General features: G+C 54.0%; 10 protein-coding genes across 10 annotated transcripts; 5 read left to right on the forward strand and 5 right to left on the reverse strand.

Moving 5' to 3' along the window:
* Positions 1-591: 591 nt before the first annotated feature.
* On the forward strand, positions 592-1,997 carry EV422DRAFT_607308 (uncharacterized protein; the record flags this gene model as incomplete). Its single annotated transcript, XM_053073812.1, has 3 exons — positions 592-607; positions 747-881; positions 953-1,997. 3 exons carry the CDS (start codon positions 592-594, stop codon positions 1,876-1,878), a joined length of 1,077 nt encoding a protein of 358 aa, XP_052921799.1. The 3' UTR covers positions 1,879-1,997.
* EV422DRAFT_271172 (Mob1/phocein) lies at positions 1,962-3,270 on the reverse strand. Its single transcript, XM_053065868.1, has 6 exons — positions 3,057-3,270; positions 2,838-2,978; positions 2,753-2,766; positions 2,570-2,663; positions 2,372-2,499; positions 1,962-2,289 (listed from the first exon to the last, which is right to left on the reverse strand). The coding sequence occupies exons 1-6, from the start codon at positions 3,071-3,073 to the stop codon at positions 2,045-2,047; spliced, it is 639 nt and encodes a 212-aa protein (XP_052921800.1). The 5' UTR covers positions 3,074-3,270; the 3' UTR covers positions 1,962-2,044.
* Position 3,271: 1 nt separating this feature from the next.
* EV422DRAFT_271168 (kinase-like domain-containing protein) lies at positions 3,272-8,925 on the forward strand. The gene is made up of 9 exons (XM_053065867.1): positions 3,272-3,476; positions 3,546-3,609; positions 3,682-3,775; positions 3,848-3,878; positions 3,945-4,046; positions 4,107-7,614; positions 7,689-8,414; positions 8,490-8,652; positions 8,729-8,925. The coding sequence occupies exons 1-9, from the start codon at positions 3,426-3,428 to the stop codon at positions 8,841-8,843; spliced, it is 4,854 nt and encodes a 1,617-aa protein (XP_052921801.1). The 5' UTR covers positions 3,272-3,425; the 3' UTR covers positions 8,844-8,925.
* A 1,093-nt stretch (positions 8,926-10,018) lies between these two features.
* On the reverse strand, positions 10,019-11,455 carry EV422DRAFT_271257 (uncharacterized protein). The gene is made up of 2 exons (XM_053065869.1): positions 11,140-11,455; positions 10,019-11,045 (listed from the first exon to the last, which is right to left on the reverse strand). Exons 1-2 carry the CDS (start codon positions 11,339-11,341, stop codon positions 10,174-10,176), a joined length of 1,074 nt encoding a protein of 357 aa, XP_052921802.1. The 5' UTR covers positions 11,342-11,455; the 3' UTR covers positions 10,019-10,173.
* Positions 11,456-12,038: 583 nt separating this feature from the next.
* On the forward strand, positions 12,039-12,950 carry EV422DRAFT_544160 (uncharacterized protein). The gene has a single exon (XM_053071372.1). The coding sequence runs from the start codon at positions 12,105-12,107 to the stop codon at positions 12,786-12,788; it is 684 nt and encodes a 227-aa protein (XP_052921803.1). The 5' UTR covers positions 12,039-12,104; the 3' UTR covers positions 12,789-12,950.
* A 1,115-nt stretch (positions 12,951-14,065) lies between these two features.
* Positions 14,066-15,808, forward strand: EV422DRAFT_544162 (uncharacterized protein). The gene has a single exon (XM_053071373.1). It carries the CDS (start codon positions 14,260-14,262, stop codon positions 15,700-15,702), a length of 1,443 nt encoding a protein of 480 aa, XP_052921804.1. The 5' UTR covers positions 14,066-14,259; the 3' UTR covers positions 15,703-15,808.
* Positions 15,809-16,766: 958 nt separating this feature from the next.
* On the forward strand, positions 16,767-18,691 carry EV422DRAFT_271621 (uncharacterized protein). Its single transcript, XM_053065872.1, has 3 exons — positions 16,767-17,672; positions 17,745-17,919; positions 17,996-18,691. The coding sequence occupies exons 1-3, from the start codon at positions 17,140-17,142 to the stop codon at positions 18,578-18,580; spliced, it is 1,293 nt and encodes a 430-aa protein (XP_052921805.1). The 5' UTR covers positions 16,767-17,139; the 3' UTR covers positions 18,581-18,691.
* A 4-nt stretch (positions 18,692-18,695) lies between these two features.
* On the reverse strand, positions 18,696-23,667 carry EV422DRAFT_271871 (uncharacterized protein). The gene is made up of 3 exons (XM_053065875.1): positions 23,211-23,667; positions 19,201-22,973; positions 18,696-19,114 (listed from the first exon to the last, which is right to left on the reverse strand). Exons 1-3 carry the CDS (start codon positions 23,520-23,522, stop codon positions 18,802-18,804), a joined length of 4,398 nt encoding a protein of 1,465 aa, XP_052921806.1. The 5' UTR covers positions 23,523-23,667; the 3' UTR covers positions 18,696-18,801.
* Positions 23,668-25,319, reverse strand: EV422DRAFT_271857 (uncharacterized protein). The gene is made up of 3 exons (XM_053065874.1): positions 25,215-25,319; positions 24,751-25,131; positions 23,668-24,677 (listed from the first exon to the last, which is right to left on the reverse strand). The coding sequence occupies exons 2-3, from the start codon at positions 24,861-24,863 to the stop codon at positions 23,813-23,815; spliced, it is 978 nt and encodes a 325-aa protein (XP_052921807.1). The 5' UTR covers positions 24,864-25,131; positions 25,215-25,319; the 3' UTR covers positions 23,668-23,812.
* EV422DRAFT_271705 (uncharacterized protein) lies at positions 24,827-26,599 on the reverse strand. The gene is made up of 7 exons (XM_053065873.1): positions 26,335-26,599; positions 26,070-26,152; positions 25,811-25,995; positions 25,582-25,723; positions 25,417-25,484; positions 25,215-25,338; positions 24,827-25,131 (listed from the first exon to the last, which is right to left on the reverse strand). Exons 1-7 carry the CDS (start codon positions 26,558-26,560, stop codon positions 24,940-24,942), a joined length of 1,020 nt encoding a protein of 339 aa, XP_052921808.1. The 5' UTR covers positions 26,561-26,599; the 3' UTR covers positions 24,827-24,939.
* Positions 26,600-27,933: the final 1,334 nt, after the last annotated feature.

Here is a 27,933-nt window from a genome sequence, read left to right on the forward strand (position 1 = left end):
TATGGTTTCATTCCCGACGCTCTGCTCATCGCACGATCGAATCTGGGCCCCCGTCACCGAGTTCCTATACTCGGTGATCTTTCCCGGATTCTTTTTGCTTTTGGATCGCATGGGTGGTGCGGATCGATAGAGGTGTCCGGAACCATCAGGAGTGCGAATGATTTTTCTGCGCAATTTATATGAACCAGTAGGCGTTCTCCGCATGAAAAGAATGTACAGTAGCTTCTCGAGCACATGTCTTTGCATAATTCTCCCTCCCAACGGCGGTTGAAGTTTGGGTTGAAGTGAGGCGGGACAGATTGTGACCACGCGTAAAGCACGAAACCGGACCTCAGACCTCAGACCTCAGACTGAAGAACACGGCCAAGGCGGTTTGATGTGGGTCTTCGCCATGTGTCACTCACATTTCCCACCTTCTTCCCGTGCCCAACGACAACGCACACAACCGACATCTTGCATTCCAACACAACTGCAGCCGCAAGCATCAAGTTCATACAAACAATCAGGGAGCATCGAAACGCTTCACCCAGGCAGAGCGTCGACGCTAATACCCGGACGGAATTGCGAAGTCTGTGGCTCTGAGAGTAAAGGATGAGCGCTACTCCTGGTGAGTTTTCGCTGAGCTTCTCCTGGAAGAACACATGAGATTTGCGTTCTCACAGGCCCTATTCCTGACCCGCACGGGTGTGAGACGGCACGGTTTTTGACTGTGAAAGCGCCTTTCTGACCATTTTTAACTCTTGTAGAATCCAGGAAGTCCCCAGAAACGACAAGACCGGCGAGCATCACGGCTGACCGCAATGACGCGCCGAGTCGATTGTCAGGTGTGGTAGAGAGGCGGAAACGGCCAGAGAGTCAACAACGACTGTCTCAATATGAAGGTAAGGCCTGCGGACTGTTGTTTGGACTGTCATAGAAGTGGTTATATGCTCACAGTCGTTTTGTTCCGTAGCAATTGCGGGAGTCAAAGTGCGGGACTATGCATATCTACCAACCGACCCCCGCCACTACGGCATAGCTACCGAAGGCTCCATTTCCAGCGGCCGCAGCGATGATAGCGACTTCTTCAACCGGTCCGACGAAGAAGACGGCGCCTACGCCTCCGCGGAACGTCTCTTCGAATCCGACGAAGACGACAATAACAAAACATCCTCAAAAGCAGCGCGAACGAGCCACCCGGCGCATCACCACCTCCCCAAAGTTCGGACAGAAGACGTGCTGAATGTCGTGCTCCCGCTGCTCGCGGGACAGCTAAGGAAATACATGGGGGATATTGATTTAAGATTCTCGCGCGCGAGGGCACTGTTTCAGTTCCAGAAGGCGACGGAGTGGGAGATGTCGATAGAAGAGAGTGAGGAGGTTTATTTGGCGCATGTTGAGCCTTATAAACCGGTGGAAACTGTGAAAGAGGCGGAGGGATCGCGCGAGAACAAAAGTGAGCGCGATGAAGAGCCACAAGCGGAGGATCAAGGGGAAGAGGAGGATGGAAACCTTGCGCGAACATCCTGCACGAGCGAACGATGGGCGAGCATCGACAACGTAGCGGACCATCTGCTGGGGATGGTCCACGGCGTGGCGAAACCCGACTCAAAGGCACCCGCGGAACCAGTAACCCTCCAAAGCGACCCCCCAATATCGGAATTCGCAATGCAGCTGAACCAACTCCTCGACTACGCTGGCGTCTACGGAACGGGTTGGGAAACTGCGTTGCGTGTGAAGTGCCGGGGGAATATACCGGCAGCTGCCGAGTCAGCGAAATCGGAAGAGAGTGACAGTACGAAACAGGCGGCGCAACAGAAAGGGAAGGGGAAGCTGAAGATCAGATTGGTGGATATGGGGCTGGTTCCGGGCAACTACATAGAGCGGGTTGATGTCTGACCCAAAAATGGATAAATGCCATGTTTTTACATTTAGTTGAATCAAAGGATTGAATTTACAATCGAAGGAGGCAGAGGGAATCCCACAAACACAAAACTATTATGTGGAAGTCGGTTTCCGGGAATATCCGGCTCGGGGGCGTGAAGGACTGGCTTTAAGCAAAGACCTAGATCCTCTGCGCCTGATCCAGCTCGGCAATGAAATCGGCCATCGGCGCAATCTCCTTCTTGTCAATCAGATCAAACTCCCTCGCAAAGCTTATGAAGTGCGCAAAGAGGGTATTCAGGTGCCCCTCGGCTGAGACGTGCAGTATCTTGTCGTAGTGGTGGTGGTATATGTGCGCGAATATCCGGAACAGTTGTTTGAAGATTGTTCGCACGGCGTTTTGGAACTCGCGGGGGAACTCGTAGCCTGGGACATCCCTCGCTGTTAGCCATATGATCCTGCACGGGGCGGCGGAAGAGCATGCAGCTCTTCTAGAAGCCCAACCCACCCGACTTTGTTGGAAACACGTTCTCGTCGTTCAGGACGTTTTGGATCCACGTCATCACGTAGTCCACGTACTGTGGTGCTGGTATTTTTATCGTCCGTTTCTGGCCGTCCGTCCATGTATACTCACAACTGATTGAAGCAGAAGTGCTGGTCAGTGACTTGGAGCATCGCAAGTTGACTACATTTGGAGGCCACTTACTTTTGCCCCGCGCACATCACTGGACAGTCTTTTGGTGTGCAGAACTCTGCGATCGCCCCATAAAATAAATTGGTGTAGTTGAAGAAATCGAAGCCTGGATAGGGACGTGCCCAAGATGTCAGGGAGCGGTTCCCACCGAAGTGTCCCCTCCACCCAAAAGCCCATGCGATACGGCAAACGTACTATTCACTGCTAGCCTGTATATGGACGATATCGTACGTCAGTGCCCGTATCGAAACGTTCGGGGCGTGGGAAAATGTGGTCCTACCATTCGTTCACGTCCACGTAACGCGGTAATGCAACCACTTTCCGCAAGCTCCCGTTCACCAATGTTGCCTCCACGAAAGGATGGTTCAGCCATAATGGCTTCTGTATCCCGTCTTTCTTTCCTTTGCTCTTTCCGAATTTGCTAAGGGGACGTCAGAATTGCGGTAAGTCCGACAGTCTCCTGAGACCTTGCGGGACTTGAAGACCGAAAGCCACGTACCTCCCAAAAAAGTTCATATTGCGACTCGGTAAACGGCTTGAGGGGCCTTGAAACTATGGCGGTGCACTATGTAGATCTTGCGAGTTTGCAACAAGTTGGAAGCTAGCTGCCTTGTCGTTCGGGGATGCTCAGCGCCGATACGGTCGATACGGTTTCACAGCGGACTGGGGCCTTTGGAAGTTCGCCGTCAACGCTTGAAGCGGCCAACGCGCCACTTGCCTGTGACGTGGACAGACGGCCAACAGGCAAACGAGGCTTTCGGGGTTTGCAAATAACATAACTCGACGATCAACTAAAACACTCCACTAAACTGGACGAGGCAGGTTGCCCTGCTTCTAAGACATGCTTTTCTAACCGTTCCGTCCAGCCATGGCGTCGGCACCTCCTGCAGATTCTCTGCCCCAAATTGCTTTGGAGGAGGTTGAGTCTCCCGTGCTTCGGTTAGTGATCTCCAGCACAGAATTACTCATTGTACCCACGATATTACAGGTGGAAGCTTTAAGAGCAATTTACATGGAAGATTTTGATGAGGCCCTTGTGCAAGTAACAACAGGTTCGACTCTTGCCACTTTCGGTGTAATGAAAGTTGTACAGCATTCTCATTCACCTCGTCTTGTGCCACCAGCCTGGAAAGTAGCCCCTATCCGCGAGTTTATAATACAGCTCGCTCCTCACGATGAAGAGCTTAAAGAGCATTGCAGGGTCGTTTTGGCCATACGGTATGCTCCCTTCTGTTCCTTGCTCGTGTTAGGGGAAGCGCGTCCAGAGCCTAACCTCCTTTCGGCGAGCAGCTTTACCAAGCGATATCCAGAAACCGCCCCAGTGAGTTCCAAATGCATTCAGGAGGGATGTAGAAGTAGTAGTCTGACATAGGTTTCCTGAGGCTAGAACCTTATACTACGAAAAGTGAAAGGGATATCGGATTCCCAAATGCAAGAGTTGCAAGCGAAGGTCGAACTGTTTGCCCAGCAGCTACTGGGGCGCGAGATGGTACTTGAGCGGCAATGGAAATTAAACATCACAATCGATTTCTCACCTCCTCTTTTTCAGATCTTCGACATCGCAAGCTACATTCAGGACGAGCTCTGCCGCCACAACGCGGTGGCACGTGGAGTCAAACAAGTCTCTTTCTTCCAGCAAATGCAGGACAGAAGGGAGCAGGATACCAAGGAGCAAAATGAGCGTGCGATGAGGGAGCTCGAACTCAATCGTCAAGTGGAAGAAGAGGCTCTGAAAGAGCAGAATCAAGCCTTGGCTTCACAGATTGAGGAGGAGATTCAAAAGAAGCAGGAGAAAGTGAAACAAGAGAGGGATAAGAGGAAACGGATGCAGCAGGAAGAAAAAAGCAAGTTGTATGGGACCAACGGAAACACCGAGCAGACGGCTCCTAGCACACCTGTCACTCCTGTTTCGCCTGTCTCCCAGCTGTCTTTGGACTTTGTCGCGAAAGGACCGCTCTTGCAGAAAGGAATTCTCAGTTCACTGCATATCGTACGAGTTGCCGGGCAGGGGGACAATGAGTCGGCGATGCTGAAAGAGATTATCATATCGAACCCACACTATCGTACCGGTGACGGCAAGAAGAAACTGATGGACGCCTGCGGAGAGATTCAGAAGCTTACTGCAATACGGCATCCCAACCTTGTCACAATCTTCGATTCGCGCGTTCAGAAAGTGGATGATGCGTGGCAGGTGCAGATTTTGCTAGAGCATTGCCGTGGCGGATCACTCCAGGCACTCATCAAAAGGAGCGGTGGGTTGAAAGTCGGGGTCGCACAGCATTACATGAAGGAGCTCTTGAAAGGGATCGCGTATTTGCATTCCCAGAACCACATTCATAAGGACGTCAAATCGCGAAATGTACTTTTCGGGGGGACGGACGGCAATGAGGAGATCAAGCTGAATGATGCTTCCTACGCGCGAAAGCTCCTGGATCTGCACAAAAGCAGACCACTGAATCCGCTGCTTCCGGAGGAAGCGAGCTTGCCCAAGATATGGACGCCGCCGGAACTCTTGACTCGACACAGTGTGTATGGAAGAAAATCCGATATCTGGATGCTGGGGACATGCTTCCTCGAGATGATTTACGGATACGAAATCTTCGAAACGGCGCGCCCAGATGACGTCGATTTGAGAGTGCAAGAGACCTCGCGCGGGCTTGCTGAACTCGTGTCTGTTATGTTAGCACCGGACCCGAAGGATCGGCCAAACGCAATGGAGATCCTCAACCACGCGTTCTTTTCCAACACACATTCCGAAATGCCGATTGCATTCGAGATCATGAAAAGCTCTTCTGCAGTGAGCAGCCCCATGAATTCCCACCGCAGAACGTTACCTCCCGTAACGCCGTCGAAACAGTCACCCAATGCCAATTATGTAGGACCGAGCATCTTTGACTCGATGACTCTGTCGCGATATCGGTTGGATTTCGAAGAAATCGAGTTCCTCGGCAAAGGTGGCTTTGGGGAAGTCGTGAAAGCTCGAAACCGGATCGACGGTCGTTTCTACGCCATCAAAAAGATTAAGCTGGACGCGAACGATAGAGATGGCAGTAAACGGATTCTGCGAGAGGTGCAGACCCTATCGCGCCTGCACCACCAATTTGTCGTTCGATACTACCAAGCGTGGTTTGAGGACGGGACAGGAGAAACCTGGCACGATGACTCCGACGACGAGGATTCGGAGGACAGCGAGGACAGCGAGTCCTCCGATGTGTCGCACGACAGCGATTTCGACCAGCCGATCTTCGAGGATGATTGGTTGAGCTTCAGCAAAACGAAGAAGAGCTACCCTAGCATATCCATCTCCTTCGGCCACGGAAGCCAGCGCAATGGCAATGATACCTTAGAGACGTTTTCGACAGATGGCGCCAGCCCGACGCCGACGGATGAGGGAGGCAGGCGCAAGGCCCGATCAAATAGGGTGCTGTACATCCAGATGGAATACTGCGAAAAGAAAACCTTGCGCGACGTCATTGATGAAGGAATAGACGACGAAGAGGGATGGAGATTGTTTAGGCAGATCCTTGAAGGGCTGGCGCATATCCATTCTCAGGGGATGATTCACAGGGATCTAAAGCCTAGCAACGTCTTCTTGGATGCTAGCGGGAACGTGAAGATCGGCGATTTCGGTCTGGCGTTGTCTAGGGAGGATGAGGGAGGTCTGCCAAAAGTCGTTTTGAATGGCATGGATGGATCGACGGGCAGTCTTGATCCTGAGGGCTCGTTTACGGGCGAAGTGGGGACTCCGGTGTACGTGGCGCCGGAGATCGTTTCGGGGCATGGGAAGTACAACTCAAAGGTGGATCTGTACTCCCTCGGGATCTGTTTCTTCGAGATGTGTTACCCGTTCACGACAGGGATGCACCGCGCACTTGTCTTGAGAGAGTTACGGCAGCCTTCCATAACGATGCCGCAAGATTTCGAGTTCAAGCGGTACGACGCGCAATCCCAAATTATTCTGACGCTGCTCAATCATGCCCCAAAAGAGCGCCCGAGCGCTGCCGAGCTCCTGCAGTCACCACTCTTACCCCCGACGCTAGAGGAAGAATACATCTCGGAAGCGCTGCGATCCATCGTCAATCAGAACAATCCGCTCTACTATTCACGGCTCGTTACATCCCTTTTTGCGCAAAGCACTGATCGGCATAAGGATTTCACGTATGAGTTCAATAGCAATGCGCTGACGCTTGACCAGTTGACGTCGCTGGTTACCGGTCGGATGTACGCGCACGCGCTCAATGTGTTTGCGAGGCATGGGGCCGTCAACATACGGGCGCCGCTGCTGATCCCCAAAGGCGATCTGCACGCCGCTGGCGGCGTCAAAAAGGTTGTGGAGTTGGTGGACTCGACAGGATGCATCGTTCAGCTGCCGTTTGACCTGACGGCCCCGTTCGCGCGGTTGATTGCACGGGTTTCGCAGGACCTCACCTTGCCGTTGAAACGTTACGTGATCGACAACGTGTACCGTAGCAACACGGTAGGCGGGCAGCCACGGACGATCCTGGAATGCGATTTCGACATCATTACGAGCAACCTCGGGAATATGTGCCCGGACGCGGAAGTCATCAAAGTCGTATATGAGATGCTGGAACTCTCGGCGGCCAAGTACAGCAATCCCTCGTTGTTCGTCGTCAGACTCAACCACTGCTCGCTGCTCGAAGCCATCTTCGACACCTGCAAGATTTCGACAGACTTCCATGTCCGCACACGCGTGCACAACCTACTAGAACAGCTCCACAGACCCATGAACTGGACCCAACTGCGGCCTCTGTTAGTCAAAGACGGCATTTCGGTCGAGTCCGTGAACGCCCTGACCAAGTTCCAAGATCTCACAGGCGATTTCGAAAACGTCGCTGCTCGCGTGGAAAGCATGATGGATCAACGCGTCAAGCCGGCGTTTCGGGAGATGCTGAGTCAGCTGCGGTTGTTGATGAGCCATTTGCAGCATCTTGGGATTAAGAGTCGGGTTGATTATGCGCCGTTGTTGGTTTATAATGCTAGTTATTACAAGAATGGGCTTATGTTTCAGATTGGGCTGCAGAGTAAGAAGAAGCTAGGTAAGCTCCATGGCGGATGTCATGTCAAACAAACTACCAACACCCTTTCCTAACAAAGTCTTGAAATTATCAAGATGTCGTAGCGGCCGGCGGGCGGTACGACCACCTGCTAGGTCAATTCCGATATCCATTTGGCCCCAGCAAGAAGCTACACGGAGTCGGGGTGCATTTCGCCATGTCGAAGGCAATATCAGCCATCGTTCTAGAAGAAGCTGAGCACATCCGCTCCTACTCATCGCAGCCGGGAGGCGACGACACCGCCGGCTCCCAGTTCCGCCGCGTGGACGTACTAGTCGTCTCGGTCGGCAAAAGCGGGGCCGCCGCCGACGACCGCATGGCCATCATCTCCGACCTCTGGAACGCCGGCATCTCCGCCGACATGACCTACTACGACGTGCAGTCCCCACAAGACATCTTCAAGCGCGCCAAGGCGCAGGGGTACAAGCTGTGCGTCATGGTCAAGAATCGCAACCCAGACGTGCAAAACGGACTTATTAAAGTGAAGAATCTGTCGAGCAAGATGGAGGAGGACGTCTCGCGCAACGAGCTGCTGGTGCATGTGCAGAGCGAGTTGGCGGATACGACAAAATCGGAACCGTTTGTGCATGCGCATGCGAAACCGAGAAGGGGGGACTCGGGGCATAATATGGGGGAGATTGCGCCGCATCATCATCGGGACTTTGATTCGAGTGGGGGAAACGATGTCATGTCGTTGGATGCGCACAGTGTTGTGGTTGTCCAACCGCCTTGGAAGAAGGGGAAGGTCAAGCATAAGGATAAGCTCATGTCCATGGAAAAAGGTAGGGGGTCGAATTTCCCAGGCATCAAGGTTGACCTCGGGATTACTCATAATTGCACTTCCTGCGACATTGCAGCTACGCACGCTGTTTGCAGCGAATTCCTAAACCTCAAACGCGGGATGGTTTTCGTAATCGACCTGCCAGAGAACGTATTGAAGAAACTCACCGGCATCGATCTGAAACTCCCGGAAGAATCCTTCAAGAAACTGTTCGACACACTACCATCCAACCAACGAGAGTACGTTTCCTCCCCCCCACTTCCCACTCCCCAATTCTCATTGTCCGCCGCTCGCTCACATATCCCTATCCACCAGATATCTTTCCCAAATCAAACGCCAAATCATCCGCCACCACAAAGAAGACCACCAAGATCATTTCTGGCTCTACTCGACGGTGGATGGCGACGTTCACCTCTACTCGTTTGCGTAAACAAGATTGCGGTGATGACATTTTGCGAATTCACCCCCGTACCGTTGGAGGGAACACTTCTACGTGACCCTGCCGGTTCCATATATATAGGCTTTTTTTCGTTCGTGTATATACAGCACCTTAACCTTTTTGGAACATTTATAAAATCAACAATATACAAACTATGAGAGTGTCTTTCTCCGGTTGGCCGATGTTGGGCGGCTGTCTTGAGTGCCAGCGCAGTGTTCAGAATGGGCTTTCTGGGTTCAACGAACACAGTCCTTTAACGATTGCACTCCTTACTCCTGACCTGCCCAATAGCGGTGTGGTGCTTGCGCATGTTATGTCTTATGGACGGACGCCTTGGGTCACCATGCGTCAAAGCGCAAGGAAAAGTATCAACCCATCTCTTCTGGGGGCAGAAAAAATATGCCATTCGGAAGTTTTCTTCCCTTGGCGACACTCAGTGGGATGCGAGCCAGCCGGGCGAGAGACAGGTCCTGCGGGGTACAGTAGGCCTTGCCGGAAGTCTGGGAAGAGTGGAAAACGCGTTATCTGCTCGGGGAACAAAAGTCTCTACTCCCACCTCAAGATGAAGATATGGCAGACAGATACATGCCGTGGTTCCTAAACAAAATAAGAAAGGAAGAAGGCGAAAAGAAAAAGCGAGGCTGGGCAAAAGGATCATCGGCGCCATCCCGGCCTCCTCCCGTTTAACCTCACGCTCACCCGCCTAGGTCATTGATGTTTCGCAGGCTGCAAGTCCACGCCTCAGGTCATGGAGCCTTGCCTTTTAGTCACTACTGGTCAATGAAACTAGACGTTTTGGTTAAGTGGTTGCGTATGCCCCGCGATTCGCTAGACCTATTCCCACGGTAATCCCTGGTTGAGTTTGTAGGTAAAGGTAGTTTGTAGTGCAGCCCATAAACGAAGAATGGGAGTGGCGCAGTCGCAATCTCTTTGCCCAACCCCCATGATTAAATTGTTCGCAACCTCGAAACTCGCCATCTGCGAATGTCCGTCGCCGACAATCGCCCGCATGATACTCTGCGTCTGACGCAACTGCCCGGTAAACGTCGCTACTCCCGCCACCACATACAGGACCGGGCAAATAATGATCGCGCCGTTGGTGGGTTTCTCTAATATACACCAAATAATAGCTGCAAACGTATCGTGAGCGTCAGTTATTAATGCGGGCAATTTGTAAACATTAAGAGACAAACCTAACGCCCTATTCAAAATGAGATACTATTTGGCACTACTGCCGACCTGCCGCGCCAGGCGGAGTACGACAAGAAGGGGAGAAGAGGGAGGGTTGTGATGGGTGGTGTGGAATACGCGGGGATGAGGTTTAAGCCGTAGCCTCCTTCTTGCCCAACTCAGCCTCCAACGGCAGGCCCCTCAGCGCATTGTTGATCCAAGACACTGGGTTTTCCGCATTGACCGAGACGGGCACGACGGTCAGCTTGGTGTTCAACTGTCCCGACAAGACCAAACCCAGCGCGCTCTGCAACAATGGAGGCAGACCGACAGTGGGCACCAGCTCGGCCCTCAACGGCATCTTGGTCTCGCCAGAGCCCTTGAGGAGCGTGGTTCCAGTGCTGAGGGCGGTACCGAGGAAAATTGGGGTGGTGCTGCCGGGGGGGATCAGGGTGACATTGAACAACACATTTGTCAACTCGATTCCGATAGGGGAGGGGTTGATGAGGGTGGCGTTCATCGCGATGGGGAGGGGGGCGGCGGGGTTAGGTGCGGCGAGGGGCTGGAATTCCTTGATCGAGGCTCCCTTGAGCTGGTCCATGCCCTTGACCTCAACGACCTTGTCCATCTTCAGCCCTTCGTAGGTCCTTCCGACGGCGTGGACCGACACGTCACCGACCATCCTCCACTTGAACGTTGGCGACACGACGAGGAACTTGTTGAAGGCGGTGAAGATCTGCTCGTCGAGGACCTTGGCATTCTCGATGTTCTGCTCGATCGTGGCTTTGCCGCCAGACACGGAGTAGGAGCCCATGTTCATTTCGAGGAGGGGCTTCTCGGTCATGTCTGCGGGGTCGATGCCGCCGACCCAGTAAACGGTCAGGGGGGAGGTGTTGGTCACTGTTGCGTCGGTGTGGCCGGCGTCGGTGACTTCGATCTTCATGGCGACGTTGAAGGTGGAGTTCTGGGGGTTGGTGATGGATACATCGCTGAATGTCAGCTTGGAGTTGTTGATTGAGCTCTCTGTTGGTAGGATTGGGGGGGGGGGGGAAGGGGAGGTGAGGAAACCGTTCGATTCTTATCTTGCAATAGGATGGATCCCGCTCGCATTACTTACGTGCAACTTTGGGGACAATGACGAAGAAGATAATTGGCAACAAGACGACCAGCAAGACAATCGTCACACCGGCGCATCCACCAGCCCAAATCTTTCGCTTCCTCGTCCAGAACCCAGCGCTCTTCTTGGGCTCAAACACTTCTTCCCGGGGCGCCTCGACGGTGTTGACGTCGGTGGCGAAGGATTTTGGTGTGTCGGTCATGTTTGCGGGGTGTTTTCTTACTTTCTGTGTGTGCGAAGGAAAGTGAGCAGCTATGTCCTAGAAAGTCCTGACCGGCAGGTTCTTTGAGGCTGAGTTACTGAGTTGGTACAGTTGGTGAAGAGACGAGGGACTCTATCGCACATTGCTGCGTCTCTATATATCCGCATCCGGGCTGAAAGAGGGTTTCCCCGCTGCGAGAAAAAGAATCATCTCCTTCATAGGCGCGTAACTAGTGCACGAAGCAGCCACGAACCGCATGCTTGCAGATCAAGGTCAGGCGACTACCCGAAGAGCGCGAGTCCAGGTAGGTCCTGGGGACAGTGAGAAACGAGGCCAGAGCGCCGCAGAGACCGTACCGCGGCGTTTCCTCTGGGACTACTCGGAGTAACGGTCCGCAAGAAAAGTGATACGACCGTGGCGCCCACCCCATGTGGTCGCTTGTTAGTACAACTTTCTGATGGAGTCACTCGCCCCGAGCACTCGGCAGGAATAGAGTTTGTGCTTAACTTTAGCAGCGCTCCTCCACTGCGCAATGAAACGTAAATCATGTGCGGTGCACATATTACTGGATCCTGGTACAGTAGAATCAAGATTGAGGTTGGGCGCAAAACGCCCTTCAGCAAGCATTCAATCTCCTTGGCACTCCATGGCAGCCGCTCAGACCTGACTTTGGGAAGCGTCGGATGTCTATTTGGGTTACGGTTAGGGTTAGGGTTAGGAGTCATGGGGAAAGAATTCAATTTACAGTACAAGGTTTTTACATATGTGGGGGAAGGGCGGGCAACGATCTTTGGGTGCTCAACTCTCAACTTGGGTTCGGACCGGAAAAGGTGTCGTTCAAGATCGAGACTCGAAGAAGGCGTTCGACGAGAGACGCCGAGTATTTCTATCAATGGCTGACGACCAGCCCAACAAATACGGTTCACGGAATCACACGAAGAGCAAATCCTCCAGGGCGCTGCGGCGAGACGATTCCATGGGGTGTCTTCAGAACGGAAGCTGCAGCGAGAGGCTGGACAATATGGAGTTTGGCCATCTGGAGCGATGCGAACACCCCACATATGCCTTGCCACACGTGCGAGGCGGAGCGGGATCTCCTGAGTTGGCAGATGGTAGGAATAAGCATTCATCAGCCCTGACGGAGGAGAACAGACTACACCTGTCAGAGAAGCTCCGCGCGCACGGTGACCAACACGCCGTCATCCTGCACGATAATCAAGACGTGCCCGATCTGGATTGGATTCCGAAACCGGTTTTCGGGCTAGCGTACAGTAATCCCTTCGTCTTCTTTATTGATGGGACGGCACGATTGTACGCATATGATTTGATGGGGAGAGATATGTTTTTATTGGGAGAGACCCCTGAAATCGGGCTGCAACGGTGGATGGATCCATATGCAGACGACTGGCCTGCGTTAGACCCGCAGAATGGCAAGTGGATGGGGTAGACCGTGCTCATATATGATGGTTTACCATGGAGTTCATGCGCTGGGAAGCATATTTGCTGTATTGTACTTGTGCCGCAAACATAGCGATTGATTTACTAGAGGTTCATCTGCTGTGCCATAGATATGATTGATAAGCGTCGTAAAAAAACAGACAATTCCAACACAAACCTTCACCAAAACCCTCTGTGAGCTCATGGTATTTGCAGAAACATATGTAGAACGCAGTGAGTGTGCTATTAGTGCGATATACCCCTTGCCATTTCGGGCTATTGGCCAAATTTGCCCTTGGGCCGGTCTTGACTGGAATAAGATCCTCGGCTATCATACTGTATGTACATGTACAGTCAGTGGACATAAAGCTGTGTGCATGCCAGATTAAGTCAGTGTCTGACGCGCGTTGCGCGACATCAACTCATCATCCTTAATCTTGGGGCATTGCAAAACCTGACCTAAATGAATGGATCTAGATCTGAATTTCGCTAATACCTAGTTGTCCCCCCATTGGCTGCGATTACGGCTGCCATTCTTGATGGCCTTGACCGTGTCAATGCATCAAGATGCGGCTGCATTGTGGGCCATATAGTTTGCACAACGTTGTCCAACATTCCAGGGGTAGGGTTCGCTTTCGATACCTTCCGTTTGAGCATTGCCCACAGATTCTCAATCGGATTGAGATCTGGACTCTGCGCTGGCCAGGGAAGAAGCTCAATGCCATGTTCATCAAAGAACTGTCGAGTTTCAGCCGATGTATGAATAGGCGGAACGACAATACTGCGAAAGGCAGCCAAATCATCGTCAGAAGGCTGGTACTTAGCTGGTCTTCCTGTTGGCTTCTTCGATTGATAGGCGGTTGGTGCAGTGGCACTCTCGTTTGCAAACCTCTTAATAGTGTTCCTCACAGTATTCCTGTGAACGTGCTCCTGCCTTGCAATTTCAGATGTCATCTTGCCTGCTATATGGAGGGCAACTATGGCTGCCCTTTTTTGTGGTGTGAGAGGTTTCCCCATAGCTGAGGTGGTGAAGATGTTGGCGTGCATTTCGCCATCACGGCTTCGTCGCTGGCTTCAATACTCAAGCTTGCGGCTCCAAAACGCGCGGTGCGCTTTGTGAAACGGTCATTGAAATCCATATGGGGTGCACACAGCTTTTTGTCCACTGACTGTACGCCTCAGACTGATTGCCTATGTGACTCCTGTTGACTCATGCCAGGAGGCGCGTTTCGGTCGAGCACTGGGTACTACTGGGTAACTGGCTGGGTAACTGGGTTGATCCCTATACGAACGTGCACTTGCAACTGATTACATCTCTCTTTGTGTCTCCATACGATAGCTTGTTCCCCGCCGGCTGGTCGTTATACTATACGTATTCATTGTGCAGAGCACTTCCCCTCTCTCTCGCAAACCAAATACGAAAACAGCTTTGCCGACACAATCACCTCCCGATACCACCCACTACTCGCATTCCCTCCCCAATGTCAAAAAAAGCACCGGCAAAGACAAGTCGTCAAGCCGCACCTGCGGAGCCTACGGACCCTGCGAAGGCCTTTGCGATCCCCAAGTTTAAACGCCTTGTTTCCGAGATTCTCCGTCACTTTGGTGACGGGTCCATCCAGTCGAGCGCCGTTGGGGCGCTACAGGAAATAGCCGGAGAATATGTCACGTATCTTCACAAGCACTATAAAGGCATATCCCGTGGAAGCGAGAAAGTTGGATCTGAGAACGGGGCGATGGGAATAATGGAGAAGGTTATGGTCAATCTGGATCTGAAGGATTTGAAGGCGGCTGCCAAGGTTTACGAGGCAGCGGGTTCCGGCTCCGCTGAGGCAGGGGATTCTCTCTCGGAGGGCTGGAAACGTTCCATTCGCCTTCTGGCCCGCCGCGGCGGCGCCGAGATTCCCTCTGACGGTGTTTGCAAAATGACCTTCGACCTTTTGGTGTGCTTCCTGGAAAACATAATTCGTGATGCTTTGACGTATGCACAATTTGGGAAGAGAAGGACCGTCAACTCACTTGACATTGTGTATGCTCTCAAGCGGTTGAGCCGGTCGGCAGAAGAGTCGGCAGAAGAGTCCGCAGAAGAGTCGGGGGAAGACTCGCATGACGCCTCTAGGTGTCCCACTCCACAAGAATCATCCGACGGTAGTAGCTCGAAGTCGAAGCCGAAGCCGATTCAACAACGCTCAGCAAAACGGAAAGCGCGTGAAGATGATGTACTTGTTGTCGAGGAGGCAGCCAACACTTTACAGGAATCATCCGAAGGTAGTAGTAGCTCGAAGCCAAAGCTACCCCAGCAACGCTCAGCAAAACGTAAAGCGAGTGTAAATGATGTAATTGTTGTCGAGGAGGCCACCAAGCCTCCACGGCGGCACAACGACTCTGACAGTGCACTGGACAGCAGTACGGATCCCGATTCAGAATCAAACTCAGAATTCTGTTATGCTCGGTTCAAGAAAGAGAGGGCAGAGAGAGCGCGGAGAAACGCTCGCAAGTTGGAGGATGCCGAGTTCAAGGTCATTCGTGACGTAAATTTGGGGTCGCTATCAAGCGACATGGCCAAGGCGGCCGTCTACGAAATCGCTTTCAACAGCAAAAGGAGCATCATGTATGTTGGAATGACCACCAATATGGCTGACCGCCTTCAACAACATCTCGGCTTCAAGAAGGTCGATAAGAAATGCTCGCATATCGCTCCAATGGTCCAATATGCAATCGAGAAGAATGTGGTTGTTCTCTATCGTTGCGTGTATGTCGGATCCGGGCAAGCTGCGATCGATGCCGAGCAGCACATGTTGGACAAGTACTGGTACGAGTGGAATAAACGAGATAATACGCCCAAGGACAAGGCGGGCAAAAAGGCAAAAAAGGAGGCTTTAGAAAAATCGAAGGGACATCGGACACGAAAGACTGCAGCCTAGAGTACGTAGTCTATGGGGGGGCGCGATACTACTGTAGGTCCATGTCGATAGTTTCCATCCAGTCTCGTCAAACCATAGTCAATGAATATATAAGAACGTTCCGCGCACGTATAGTATTCGCGCAGCAAGCATTACAAGCATTATAAACCTACGACTTTACGCTCCCTCCCTCTAGCCCTCCCAGAGTGCAGGACAGAGTGAAGGACAGAGTGCAGGACAGACTGACAGCATGTGAGCATGGGTAGTGACGGATGGATGCTCAGCGGACACAAAGCCAGCCCCTATAGCCAAAATAGCACACCTCGACGACCCTATAGCCAAGATAGCACACCTCGCACAACGTCGCGGGTCGTGGAACGCTAACGGGGTTATTCCGGGCTTCCAGCAAGCCGCGCAGAGTACTGTACTGTGCTGTAGGTGCAGGAAAGAACGCGTAGCCGCCTCATGTCCTTCTCCTTGCCTATCCCCCTAAACACTTGCCCTGACTTATCTCCCGCCCCTCTCCGTGCTCAACCTTCGCAAGCAGACAGTCGGGGCTCGCGGTTCGTCCCGCTCGCCTATAAAACAGCAGGTTTGTCCAACCCCTCGCTCATTGTTTCTCATGCGCAGGTCATGCGTGCGTCCATGCCAAAGGACGTCAAAAAACGTAACGTCCTTCAATGTAAACGACGCCCTCACACGAACAGGTGATGACGTAGGTCGCTATACATTAGTACAGTACGAAAGGTAACCCGATTGAAGACGAGCGCAGATAAGTCATTTGAGTGGGCAACAATTGTATGATTTTGCTTCGATCGTTGCATCCTGAGTTGTTTGTTTCCGCCGACGTCAATTGCTTTCTCCTCGGCGTGAATCGGGCAAGACCCCATAATGCGTTTATCCCAGTGCGGCTGGTTTCGCTCGTTCAGCCCGTAACATAACCTTTTCCCTTTGGTCGTCGTCCAGAACTCTCCGGAGGGCGGCGAGTTCGGGACAGGGCTCGAATTTGGTGAGGAGTCGCGCGGCCCGGGCACGGTCTCGAGGGTGTAGTTGAGCTGTGATCAAGAACAAGACCTCTTCTAAGGTGACGAAGGCGGAGTCTGGGCAGTGACAGGGATAGTGGCCGGTGATGCTGACGGGCCCGTCGTGGATGAGGCAGTGGTTGCGGGGGCGGAGAGAGGCAAAGGATGTGTGTTTCCCATTGTGGGGTCTTTTGCGTGTCCTTGCGGGGAGAATGGAAGCAGGAATGGAAGGCTGGGATTCCCTTTCCGAGCACAGTGAACCTGACAGTGAACATCGATTGCCCGCCGCCGGACCTTCACACTTGTGCGGTCTTATATACATATGTACTCTGTAGAGGAAGCAAACACCATTGAGACCATTGCTGTCCCACCGCACTGAGCCTCTGAGGCTTGCAATTGACGTCTTCCACCTTTGTGTCTTCCGTTGAATTCCAATATGCAGCCTCTTGGACTAAGCTCCCTTATCCCAACCCATCCCAACGATACCCAACTACACTTCGCTTCAGACGCAAAGTCCGCACACCGCTATGTGCGGCGAAATTCCGCCGTCGCCTCGAGAGAGGATGGAGGGCTTTTGCAGGAACATGCCACCGTATGCTGGAAGTGCGGAGGCAGAGGGAGGACCGTGAAGAAGAACAAGAAACGGAGAGATAAGGGTGGCGCTGTGGAGACAGGGGTCGATACAGGACCACCATCGGGGGACGATGGCCTCCATCCCCCAAACCCCAAAAACGTTGTTTACAGCCCTTGCCAGCCCTGCAAAGGACTTGGTCACTCGTATCCCACGAAAGTTGGAGGGGCCCCAACGAAGCCTACCATCCGACCGTTCAAACCGCCAGCTTGTTGGGTTGCTAGGGGTCCAGAACCGAAAGGGTCTGCGGAGAACGCAGAATGGGCTCCGGGGGAAGGGGAGATGTTGACTGCACTTTCTGGGAAATGGATGATTTATCAGTTGACCAATGGTCACCGGTATGAATGGAGAAAAATGGCGTCTCGGCGGAGACGGCGCAACTGACGCAGATTCGCATTCCTACGGCACAGGTCGACGACTGACGATGTTCTGACAGCAGCGATTGCATTGGACCTTGTGCAAAGCAACGGTATACATGTGGAGCGCTACATGGACATCGGATGCGGGCTGGGATCTGTTTTGGGAATGGTGGGATGGGGATTACTGCAATGGGAGCATACGCTCAAACAAGCGACCGGGGTCGAGGTAATCGTCCATACCCAAAATACCGGGCTCCAGTCAGTCTTTCCGCACGATCTAACGGTATCCGTACTCTTCCCAGGCGCAAACAGTCCACGTCCACCTCGCCCGCCGCACCCTCGCCTTCAACGCCTTCACCCTCGCCACCATCCACCACTTCGACCTCCGCGATCTCGTCTCCGGATCCTCCACCCTCCCCTCTAACGGCCGCTTCACCCTCATAACTGGCACACCCCCCTACTTTCCCTCTACAGCCGGCTCCCTCCCCACCCACCCTAACCGCGGCATGTGCTCCTTCGAACTCCGCGGCGGGATCGAAACATACTGCCAGGCAGCGGCGAAGTACCTCGCCCCCGGCCCCAAGTCGCGGTTCGTGGTCTGTCAGACTGGGCTGGAGATCTTGAGGACGGAGACGGCTGCGAAGAGTGTGGGGATGTGTGTGGTGGAGAGGTGGGATTGCTGGGGGAGGGAGGAACGGGGTGGGACGAAACCGCTGATTAGTGTGTTTGTTATGGCTTGGGGGGAGTGGAGGGGTGATTATAATGTGAGGGTTTTGTGTGTCAGGGATAGGGAGGGCGAGTTCAGTGGGGAGATGGTCAGGTTGATGGAAATCGTGGGGAAGCCGCCGCCGCGTAGTACTTCCGCCCATAAACGATCCGATAAATGAGAAGGCCATGGTGAATGTAGATTTAGACTATATAGGCGATAGAATGAAACTCTTGATGGGAGAGTGAGATTTTGAAGAGCCATCACTCACTCAAAGCGCTGGGCGCCGAATAACTATGAACTGAATGCCAAAAACTAGGTAAACTTCTTAGGCTAACAAACACTACCTACTACCCACGCCGCTTTTGCACACCTGCCTCCAAGCTATTACCACCCACCCCATCAAACACCCAACCCAGTCATCATCCTACTCAGCGCCTCCTCATCAAAACTCCCATATCCCAACGCCGCCTCCCCATCCACACTCAGTTCACTCATCAACGACCCGCGTCTCCCACCCCACGTCCGTATCAGCCCCGCCTTCAAAAACCCCCACACCCGTGCCAGCGCATCCCGCATCTCGCCGGTCCCGACGACGGATAGGGGTGGGTAGAGAAGTTCCCGTGTGCCGATGAGGATGCACCGGTCGCGCGCGCGTGAGAGGGCGACGTTGAGACGGCGGAGGTGGTAGGTGAATGTTAGAGTTGATTCGTGGCTGGAGGAAGGAAAGTGGGTGTGGGTTGGTTAGCAAATCCAGGTAGGGGCGGGGGGGAAGGCATTGGATAGGGAGAGAAGACTTACTAGGACCGACACCCCGCGAACCCATAGCACACGATAACCACATCCGCTTCCGTTCCCTGCACCCTCTCGACAGTATCCACGACTTCGACTTCCAACCCAGCGTCCCTCAACACTCTCGTGACCAGACTCCGCTGCACCCGATGCGGCGTGATCACTTTGATGTTCGTCCCATCCACGTCCGACAGCTGCAACGAGCGCACGAGTTGCGCTACGATGTTGGCCTCATACTGCAATTGATCCTCCAGTCGGGCATGCGGTTCAGGGAGCAGGATCGTCGTCCGCGGGCACGACGGGAGCGCGGCGGTAGGAGACTGGACAATCGGCGACGACACCAACGCCATATCCCCACCCCCCAGCACCTCCGCCGCAAAGTCCGCGCCCTCCTCCCCAGCACGCATCGGCAAAAACACCCCACCGCGTTTATACAACTCATTACTAAACCTACAAAGGTCCCTCACCATCCGGAAATTCTCCTGCAACATCGTCATCCGCCTGTCCCGTTTCTCCTCACTGTCCGCATCGACCTCGACCAGCCATTCCAGGACTGAGCCGAACAAGCGGGTCTCGTCGGGGTACCCGCCTTTGAGAACGGGCGGGAGCTGGAGGTGGTCCCCCGCGACGATCAAACGTTTGCCGGTCCCGTTCTGCATCACGGTATCGATAGCGATCGCGGCTTCCGAGACGGTCATCTGGCTCCCTTCGTCGATGATCAGGCACTGGAACGCGTCGCCGATGTGTTTGAGCCGCTCGCGCCATTTGTAGATGCCCCACACCGTACCGCCCACGACCGCGTATGTGGGCAAGTCGGCGGGTTTGGGCATCTTGGTGGCGTCTTTGGGGAGCACGGAGACTTGGACCAGGTCGCGCCAGGGTGATTCCAGCCCTTCCACCTGTCTGACGTTCGATAACAGAAACTCAAATTTGCGCAATAACGTGTCCACCCCGCTATTCGTCGCGCTCGTCACAAGCACGCGGAACGGGTCCCGTGCATTCGAGCGGCGGCCAGTGATTTCCATCAACCGTAACGCCGCGAGCGCCAACGTATGCGTCTTGCCGTGTCCTGGCGGGCCCCATATAACCGCGATCGGCCGCTCTAATATCTCCTTGAACGCCTTGCGTTGGCTTGTGGCGAGGAGTAACGGCCGATCGCCGCCTTTTAGGGTGTAGTACTCCCTGTACGTTGTTTGCAACCTCGCTTCGAGTTTTGCGTCCTCGGCGACGTTCGGCGGGGGATCCATCTCGGCATCCTCATCCAGCAACCGTGTGAAAAACGGCATTGTCGCGTGACCCAGGGACGCCTGGTCGATAGCCAACAAGCTCTTGATCACTTTCGCCGTGTTGAAATTAACCATCCGCTTCCGCAATATATACCCTTCACCCTCCTGCAAGAAATCCCTCCCCGCCCGGACAGCAATCTTCACCCTGCTACTTGAATCCATCTCAACCACCTCCGCAACCCCCCACGTCTCCCCACCCCTAATCAGCGGCCCATACGCTCCCGCAAACGCCAAATCATCAAACCCCACCGCAGCAACATCCACCTCGGTGCCGTGATTCTTCGTGATGATGTACCCATATTTCCGCCACTCGGTCGTTGTGGATACGTCCACGTACTCGCTTCCACTCGTACACGTGAAATTTGAATCGCCGTGGTAAACGAGGCGGGTGGTGTGAGTGTTGGATAGCCGGTCGTGGATGAGGGATTGGAGCTCCACGGTGACTTCGTATTGGGCCATGAAGAGGAGTTTGCGGAGGGTGGGGTGGTGGCAGACGTCGATGTAGGTTACGGAGAAATCCCGGGCGGTGTTGGGGAGGATGTCGTGTATGCTGCGGATGGAAGAGAGGGTGGAGGTGGAGATGAGATGGCGTAAAGCGGTGGCGATGGCAAGCATTTTGGATCCGTGCCGCTTCAGGTGGGTGTGCAAGATGGGGATTGTGGGGGTGGCTTTGTAGGTGGAGTAGATGGTATCCCCGATATCCGTATCCTCTCCCGTGGCGTCGTCACCCAGCAGATATTTATATGCCCCATCAATCCCGTAGAACCCGGGTATGGGAAGCGCGACCAACGCCCTAACACACTCATGCAGAACCGCGACTTTCGGTAACATTCTCTGCAGCCCCGACTCCCTCCCCGCCGGATTCCCTCCTCGTTCCAAAAGTGCCGACAACCTCGCCAACATCACTTCCTTCGCCCCCGTGACATCGATCCCACTCCCACCAAAAATACGCAGGTACCGTCTTATCTCATCCACACGGTCTGTTTTGCGGACTTTGAGCAGTAGACCACTCGCCAGCAGCTCCGGCTGCACGCTGGTGAGCAGGACCGAGGACTGGGTTAACAGCGCCCCGATGCAGAGTTTGGCCGCCTCGGTGCATTCGGGGGAACGTATGGCTTCGTCGACGAGGATTTGGGCGAGGGTGTCCGAGTCGGCGCGGGTGAAGACGTAGAATTGGACCCGCACCGGTTCAGGTGCCTGCGATTCCTTTCGGTCCAATAACATTTTGATCAGCGTTGCAAGGCTTTCGATGAACGTGGTTTGAAACACTGCGAGTGGGTTTGGGTTGGCGATGGCGGAGGTCTCGTGGATTGTTTTGGCGTCCGATGTGCTGTCCGACGCCAGGATGGAGAAGGCGTATAGTCGGTCTGTTTCTGGGTCGACGCCTAGAGTCAGGTATACGCTGATGTCCTCCTCCCGTGGGAATATTAGGCAGCTTCGCAAGAGTGGAGCGACTTTGTCCTGCAGCGCGGCTGTCAGGACTGAGCTTTTCGGTGCGGTGTCATGACCCGCACCGAATGTGGGGCCCGGTTGGTTTGCCCAGTCCGTAGATTTTTCAACGCGAGCGAGTTCGTCAGTGGCAGGCCCGAGAATTTCGTCCGAAACAGCTCTAGAAGCAGCGTCAACGACCCGTCCAGCGGGTTGAAACGACACGTTCGAGATGGCCAGCATCCGCTCCAACCGCTTATACGCAGGAAAATCATCACGCAGGGCTGATACCCGGACAATAGACTCCAAATCCTCCAGCTCGCTCCTCTTCCCGCTCCCATAAGTCTGTATCACCTCCTTCAAAAAGACTGCATCGGCCCCGGAGAGATGAGGTATCTTCCCCAACCTCTTCTCGCGCACGGTTTCCGCTCGACAACGTGGTAAGAACTCGCAGCCCTGACAGAGGGGGTTGAGATGCCATGGGACGTTGGTGAGATCGGTCGAAAGGAGTCGGGATAGCTCTTCGAATAAGAACGTTTCCAGAAGGGGCTGGAGCATCAGTAATGGGAATGATCCTTTTGGCGAAGGAACATCGCAGATATCCAGAGCTGTTCCTTTCGCGGGTATCCAGATCTCGCCTATCTCGTCTGGAACGATCTCCACGCGTGACGAATCGGACTTTTCACGCCAATCTTTGAAGAGCTCCGTCAGAGCCAGCCAGTAAAACCCCACTTGCACCTGATGCGAAACTTTGACCTTCCGCGACGCTTTGGCATCAATCACCCTGAATTTGATCTCAACCAGCGCGCCCGCGTCATCACGGTTCAGCCAGATTTCTAGGAAGTCTGGTTTGAATGTTCCGAAACGGACTGATTTTGGAGGCGAGTTCCGGCTTTTTAGTTGGTCATCGAAATCCGGTGACTGGAATGTTAGGTCGACAATGTAGAAATGCGGGCGATGGTCACGTTTGATCAGGTTGACGAGTTCTTCGATACTGATTGGCGGGCTTCCGGGACCAGCGAGGATGAGATGTTCTTTTTTCAGTCGCTCTCGTAGTCGCCTTTCCCACTGAACAAATCAACGATTCAGCAAACATCATCAATCAACCCATCAATCCATCAACCCATCAGCCATCGACCATCTATCAACAAACAATATCCTGCTCGTTCCGCTCGCGACGAGGATGTTTTGGTTGCGGTGGGCGGAGCGTAGCTCGCTTCGCTCGCTAATAGATCTGACGCTCGCAGACGCTCGCTAAGAATCGTGGTTAGGGGAGGCATTGCGCCTTTGGCTCCGCTCGCATACCTCAAGCATCCCTGTGCCTTTGGCCCAGTTGGCCTCGCTTTCGCCTCGCAACCTCCTCGCGTCGCTCGACCCCGCTGTCGCGTCAATTGGCGTACACACCTGGTTGCCCTTCCCAAATCTGGCCTCAGTCAGCGCCTGCGGTGGTGGTGGAGCCTTCTTATGTAAAGGGTTCCTTGAATCTCCCTTTGTCCCTCCACGTTTCTCGTCGGCAAGCCATAGGAACTTCTTGCACAAGTTTGTATGATATGAGTTGAGGTCTGTCGGAGTCAGGTAGCCTCGCAGCGAGTTGGCGGCCATTGCTGCGGCGGCCATCCTAGTAGCGAATGCCCTTTCCCTGCAGTCGACCTACGTACGTATGTAACATATGTATGTATGTACTGTATGCATGTAGCTCCGACCGCTGGGCCAGCTTTGGAGGGGCAAGAGGAGAGGGTGATGACGTCCCCAGCGCATTAAACTCGCAACGCCGGGTCACGTGCCTCTGCACGCGTGTCGGAGTTTACGTTCCTTAGTATAGCAAACAATGGCGTGTTCATATCCGATCCGACTGCTTAGGCGGGATACGCCATAATCCTACATGATCTTGCCATCCAAACCCGCCTTCACCCCCTCCTCCGCGCAGCCCCACCCGGACCAGCCACACCCTGCACCTTCAAAATCGCATCATACAAAACCTCCAACCGCCGATCAATGCTCTCGATCGCGGGGTCGCTCGCGTCTGTGTTTGCGTCTGTGAATCCTCCATCGCCAACATCATCATCATCGTCGGCGCTGTTGTATTCACGGCGGCGTTGCGTGGGACGGGTATGGCGGTGTTGATCACCATCGCGGTGTCGACTGGGATAAGCGGTCGAGTCATGTACTGGTGGTGGGTACGCCCGCGTTGAAGGCGACGACGGTTTCCGCGCCGCTTTACCCGTCCTTCCCAGCGGCGGCGGGGGGTGTGGTGAACCCTCATACCCTCTCCGCGCGCCAGCGCTACTCTCCCTATCCCTCACCCTTCTCGTCCCACTCGATTTCCTCGTCTCATCATACCCATACCGTCCATCCAACACCCGTCTCAGCACTTCGTTATCCAGACTAGTCGCTGACGCCGATCGTCTTCCACTCTTTCCCGCCCCAATTCCCAGACCCGCTGGTTCCCGTCTCGCCCTATCACGCGATCCAGCACCAGACCGCGTGGATCCGACCGAGTCCGCAGACGCCTGACGGCCAAACATGCCCCCCTCGATCCGCTCCCGGCTCCGCGCGCGGCGTTCATCCAACTGACTCGTCCGCGCGCGGATATATTCTGTTGGATCAAACCGTCGAAAAGAGTGTTGCCGCGCTGGTGATTGGGATGTTGGTTTGCTTTTACTTTTACTTGCCGTACGCGCAGGTTTCGCGTTGTGGTGTGACGACGAGGCGTGCGAGTGGCTTGGGGAAGGCGGAGGGCGGAGGGGCCGGGATTTGACGGGTTTGTATTCACTAGATGGAATTCGGTAAGCACCCAGATCTTTCCCATCACAAAGACCCCGCAGGTAAAACTCGCATTGCTCACCTCCGCACCACCCCCGGCGACACATCCTTGTCCCTCTCCCCCCGTCGCTGCGCATACCTCCCCCCACTATCAATCGACGAAAGCGAGTCCCGTCTCGTCGCCCTCTGCACCATTTTATATCGCTCACTCGCCGTACTTCTGTCCCTCGATCGGGGACCACTTTTATCGGCGATACGCGTGGCGGGAATATCAGCTTTGCGTTTTGATGTGTGGGTGGTGGAGGGTGGTAGTGGTTGGGTGTCGTCCTTTGATCCACAACGAGGTTAGTGTGTGGGAGGGACGAGAGAGAGAAGCCCGAGAGAGAAGGGCAAATACCAAAAACAGCCAAATAAGCGATTGCAGGCGAGCCAGGTAGTCTCCTATCCTCAACACCTGGGGCGACTACCCAAACAAGAATTGCCATCAGTCCAAGCGCCTCCTGAAAACCCATATTCGACATGAAAAACCCCCAAACACGAACCTACATTCTGCAACCCCGGATGCTTTTTCCGAAAATGGAGCAACTCGCGTTCGAGGTCTTTGAGGTACCGCTGCGTGCCGACGCGGAGGGCGTGCAGTTCTTGTGTCCAGTCGTGGCGGGCGGTTGTGCTAGGGGGGTTATATGGGGGTGAGGGGTGTGAGGGGAGTGGGTGGGTGTGAGGAGACTGCGGTTTGTTTACACCGTACCTGGCTGATGGACGGTCTCGCGGGACGTGTTTGAGTTTGTATTTGAGTTTATCGTTCTCGCGGAGGAGCTGATAGTCGATATTGGAGGTGAGCGATGGCTGGGTTGCTGAGTGGTTTTTCCCAGACCGCTATATCCCAACACCCCGCGAGGACAAGCCAACTCACGCTAGAAATCTCCTTCATCTGCCTAGCCCTCTCCGCCGTCAACTCAGCATTCTCTCTCTCCAGCGCCACAATTCGCGCGTCTGGTGGTTTTCGCTTGGTTTTTGGCGTGGATATCAATGGGAGGGGTAGCGGATAGTGCACCCTGCAACAATAATCTCAAATGTCAGACCGTCTCATCTCATTCCCACTTCAAGACGGCACCCTGAGCTCACGGGCACATACTACATACCGATCAAAAGCAACAGCATACGTCAAGATCAGATACACTTTCTTCCACGCCTTATCGTCTGGCGCGTCGCTCGGTTTCCACGCTGAGGGTTCACCTGGCAGCGGATCGGCCCCGCCGCGCTGTGTCTTTTTCAGCGCTTCCAGGTCGGATGTGGTGAGGAAATCGAGTTGGACTATTTGGCTGGGCTTGGGGGAGGTACTTGGGCGGTTAGACATATGTCCATCGATGATGAGACAAGACGTGATCAAAGACACCGCACCTTCTTCAGAGAGGAGACCAGCATTTCTAAGAAGACTGAGTAGCGCTTGAAGTTGCCTGTTTTCTTTGTTATGTCCTCGAGCGCTGGAGCAAAGATCGATGAGACGATACGGACAAGACGATATACAAAAAGAGCTCCTGCTCGCTCCGCTCGCGGCAATGCTGCCGGACGAGGACTGAGGCTCGTTTTGCTCGCCAGAAACTCCGAACGCCCGCTATCGGTTCCCTCGCTACAACCCACTGAACCCGCCCCTCCCGGAACCCACCTGCAGGCGAGAACCCCGCCCCCCAAGCCTCCCCACTCTCCACACAGTCCAGCCGCACAGTCAAGTCCCCTCCCCCACCGCCTCCATTGTTGCTGCTCGGAGTGAGGATGTTGCCCGAGACAGAGAGGCGGCATGGGCGGCCTTTGACGGTGACGGTGGCGGATTCTGAGAAATGACCTAGGAGGGCTGTGTCCTCCTCGTCGTCGTCGTTGGCGGTGGACAGCATTGTTGATGGCGGGGCCCTGGAGGGTTGAAGTATGAGGGCTGATGAGCACACGCAGTCCCTTGGGGGTTCTTCTCTCGGACGTGATGCACGCGTTTTGGGAACACCTCGCGTTCGGACAAGGCGCGATGGCACACTGCAAATATCACCCAAACGTCCTGCCCAGTCCTGCCCGATGGTCCCGCCCTCTGGCGTGCCCGATGTCAGTTCGTTTTTGACCTCTCGGTTTCACTTTGACTCGGACAGGACACGTTTATTGAACATGTGCCTTCTTGTGCAGTGAACCCATGAACAGGGGTGAGAGTCGAGATGGCCGGACAAGTTCCCCGACCGATCAGGACCGCTACATGACATGGAGGCCCTTGTCGTTGTTGTTTCAATGATGTGGACAATGCGGCCCACATATCTTTTGCGACCGAACATGAACGACAAGGACTTCCCCAACGCGGCGACGTGTTCCGGCACCCGCAAGCCAGAGCCTCGCTTCGATGGATGCCAAAGCACCAGAATACCGCCAAACGAAACCTGCATCGCCAGCTGCATTCTCCTGTTATCATTACAAATCATTGTGTTCAAAAGAAAAATCATATACATAAATTACGGAATAGTCCTGGATTGTAAAAAGCGGTGCATCTATATATATTTACGGGAAAGATGCGGTCATGTGTGCAATATGTCCTGGGTGGAGTCTGAAAGACTCTTGTGGGTTGTGGGCTGGGAGTGGGTGGTTGCTTTTCTGCCTCACTTTGTACTTTGTTGTATGAGAAGAGCTGATGGGGGTGTTGATGTCGGGGGCGTTGGTGATGTGTCGATGCAACTCGGTGGTATGCGATTGTTATCCCGCAAGTCCCTTCCGCATAGGACCAAGTTTTCACAGCCGATCCCTGCAGTGGAAGCTCCTTCCCAGTCGCCGCCACCATCCGGCCAATCCTCGTCAACCTCCCAGTCTCTACAAATACAAAACCAAATTCTCCACATCATCCTCATCAAACTCCGCATGCGCATCTTCATCCTCATCCTCATCCTCCCCAACCACATTGTTCACATCATGCTGTAAAACTTCCTCCTCATCATCCTCCCCAAAATCAAGCGCCTCTTCCTCAGTCATGGCCATCGGATATTGGGATTCTGCTGGCGCGTGTGCGGCTTCTTCTTCCTCTTCGAATTCCTGGGTCGCTTCTTCTTCTTCAGGTTCCGAGATGGCTTCCGGGGTGGCTACATGCACAGTGTCAGGGGTAAGGAGTTGTTTCCTATATGGAAAATGGAGATACCAGCTTTCCTGCTACTTTTGCCACTGCGGTTTACAAAGTCGAGGGTTGTCACACCTCAATCAAAATTCCACCAATATAGCCTCCCGCTCCTTCTGGAACGCTCTC

The sequence above is a fragment of the Fimicolochytrium jonesii genome (genome assembly GCF_025526975.1).
Source record: "Fimicolochytrium jonesii strain JEL569 chromosome Unknown EV422scaffold_33, whole genome shotgun sequence".
Lineage (NCBI taxonomy): Eukaryota > Fungi > Chytridiomycota > Chytridiomycetes > Spizellomycetales > Powellomycetaceae > Fimicolochytrium > Fimicolochytrium jonesii.

Excerpts from the sequence above, each read along its gene's own strand:
- EV422DRAFT_544162 (XM_053071373.1), top strand. The coding sequence starts at position 14,260 with ATGTCAAAAAAAGCACCGGCAAAGACAAGTCGTCAAGCCGCACCTGCG.
- EV422DRAFT_271857 (XM_053065874.1), bottom strand. The coding sequence starts at position 24,863 with ATGGTGCAGAGGGCGACGAGACGGGACTCGCTTTCGTCGATTGATAGT. Across the intron at positions 24,678-24,750 it reads TCGCCGGGGGTGGTGCGGAG|TGAATACAAACCCGTCAAAT; the intron begins GTGAGCAATGCG and ends AATTCCATCTAG.
- EV422DRAFT_271871 (XM_053065875.1), bottom strand. The coding sequence starts at position 23,522 with ATGGCCGCCGCAGCAATGGCCGCCAACTCGCTGCGAGGCTACCTGACT. Across the intron at positions 22,974-23,210 it reads AAGGCACAGGGATGCTTGAG|TGGGAAAGGCGACTACGAGA; the intron begins GTATGCGAGCGG and ends TGATTTGTTCAG. Across the intron at positions 19,115-19,200 it reads TTCGCGGGGTGTCGGTCCTA|CCACGAATCAACTCTAACAT; the intron begins GTAAGTCTTCTC and ends TCCTTCCTCCAG.
- EV422DRAFT_271172 (XM_053065868.1), bottom strand. Across the intron at positions 2,500-2,569 it reads GTGATGTGCGCGGGGCAAAA|TTGTGAGTATACATGGACGG; the intron begins GTAAGTGGCCTC and ends TGCTTCAATCAG. Across the intron at positions 2,290-2,371 it reads CGTGTTTCCAACAAAGTCGG|GCTACGAGTTCCCCCGCGAG; the intron begins GTGGGTTGGGCT and ends GGGATGTCCCAG.
- EV422DRAFT_271168 (XM_053065867.1), top strand. The coding sequence starts at position 3,426 with ATGGCGTCGGCACCTCCTGCAGATTCTCTGCCCCAAATTGCTTTGGAG. Across the intron at positions 3,610-3,681 it reads CCTTGTGCAAGTAACAACAG|CCTGGAAAGTAGCCCCTATC; the intron begins GTTCGACTCTTG and ends TTGTGCCACCAG. Across the intron at positions 3,776-3,847 it reads AGGGTCGTTTTGGCCATACG|CTTTACCAAGCGATATCCAG; the intron begins GTATGCTCCCTT and ends TTCGGCGAGCAG.
- EV422DRAFT_271705 (XM_053065873.1), bottom strand. The coding sequence starts at position 26,560 with ATGCTGTCCACCGCCAACGACGACGACGAGGAGGACACAGCCCTCCTA. Across the intron at positions 26,153-26,334 it reads GGCGGGGTTCTCGCCTGCAG|CGCTCGAGGACATAACAAAG; the intron begins GTGGGTTCCGGG and ends TCTTTGCTCCAG. Across the intron at positions 25,996-26,069 it reads TGGTCTCCTCTCTGAAGAAG|CCCAGCCAAATAGTCCAACT; the intron begins GTGCGGTGTCTT and ends ACCTCCCCCAAG.
- EV422DRAFT_544160 (XM_053071372.1), top strand. The coding sequence starts at position 12,105 with ATGTGGGGGAAGGGCGGGCAACGATCTTTGGGTGCTCAACTCTCAACT.
- EV422DRAFT_271621 (XM_053065872.1), top strand. The coding sequence starts at position 17,140 with ATGCAGCCTCTTGGACTAAGCTCCCTTATCCCAACCCATCCCAACGAT. Across the intron at positions 17,673-17,744 it reads CAGTTGACCAATGGTCACCG|GTCGACGACTGACGATGTTC; the intron begins GTATGAATGGAG and ends CCTACGGCACAG. Across the intron at positions 17,920-17,995 it reads AACAAGCGACCGGGGTCGAG|GCGCAAACAGTCCACGTCCA; the intron begins GTAATCGTCCAT and ends TACTCTTCCCAG.
- EV422DRAFT_271257 (XM_053065869.1), bottom strand. The coding sequence starts at position 11,341 with ATGACCGACACACCAAAATCCTTCGCCACCGACGTCAACACCGTCGAG. Across the intron at positions 11,046-11,139 it reads CATTGTCCCCAAAGTTGCAC|AGAGCTCAATCAACAACTCC; the intron begins GTAAGTAATGCG and ends TCCTACCAACAG.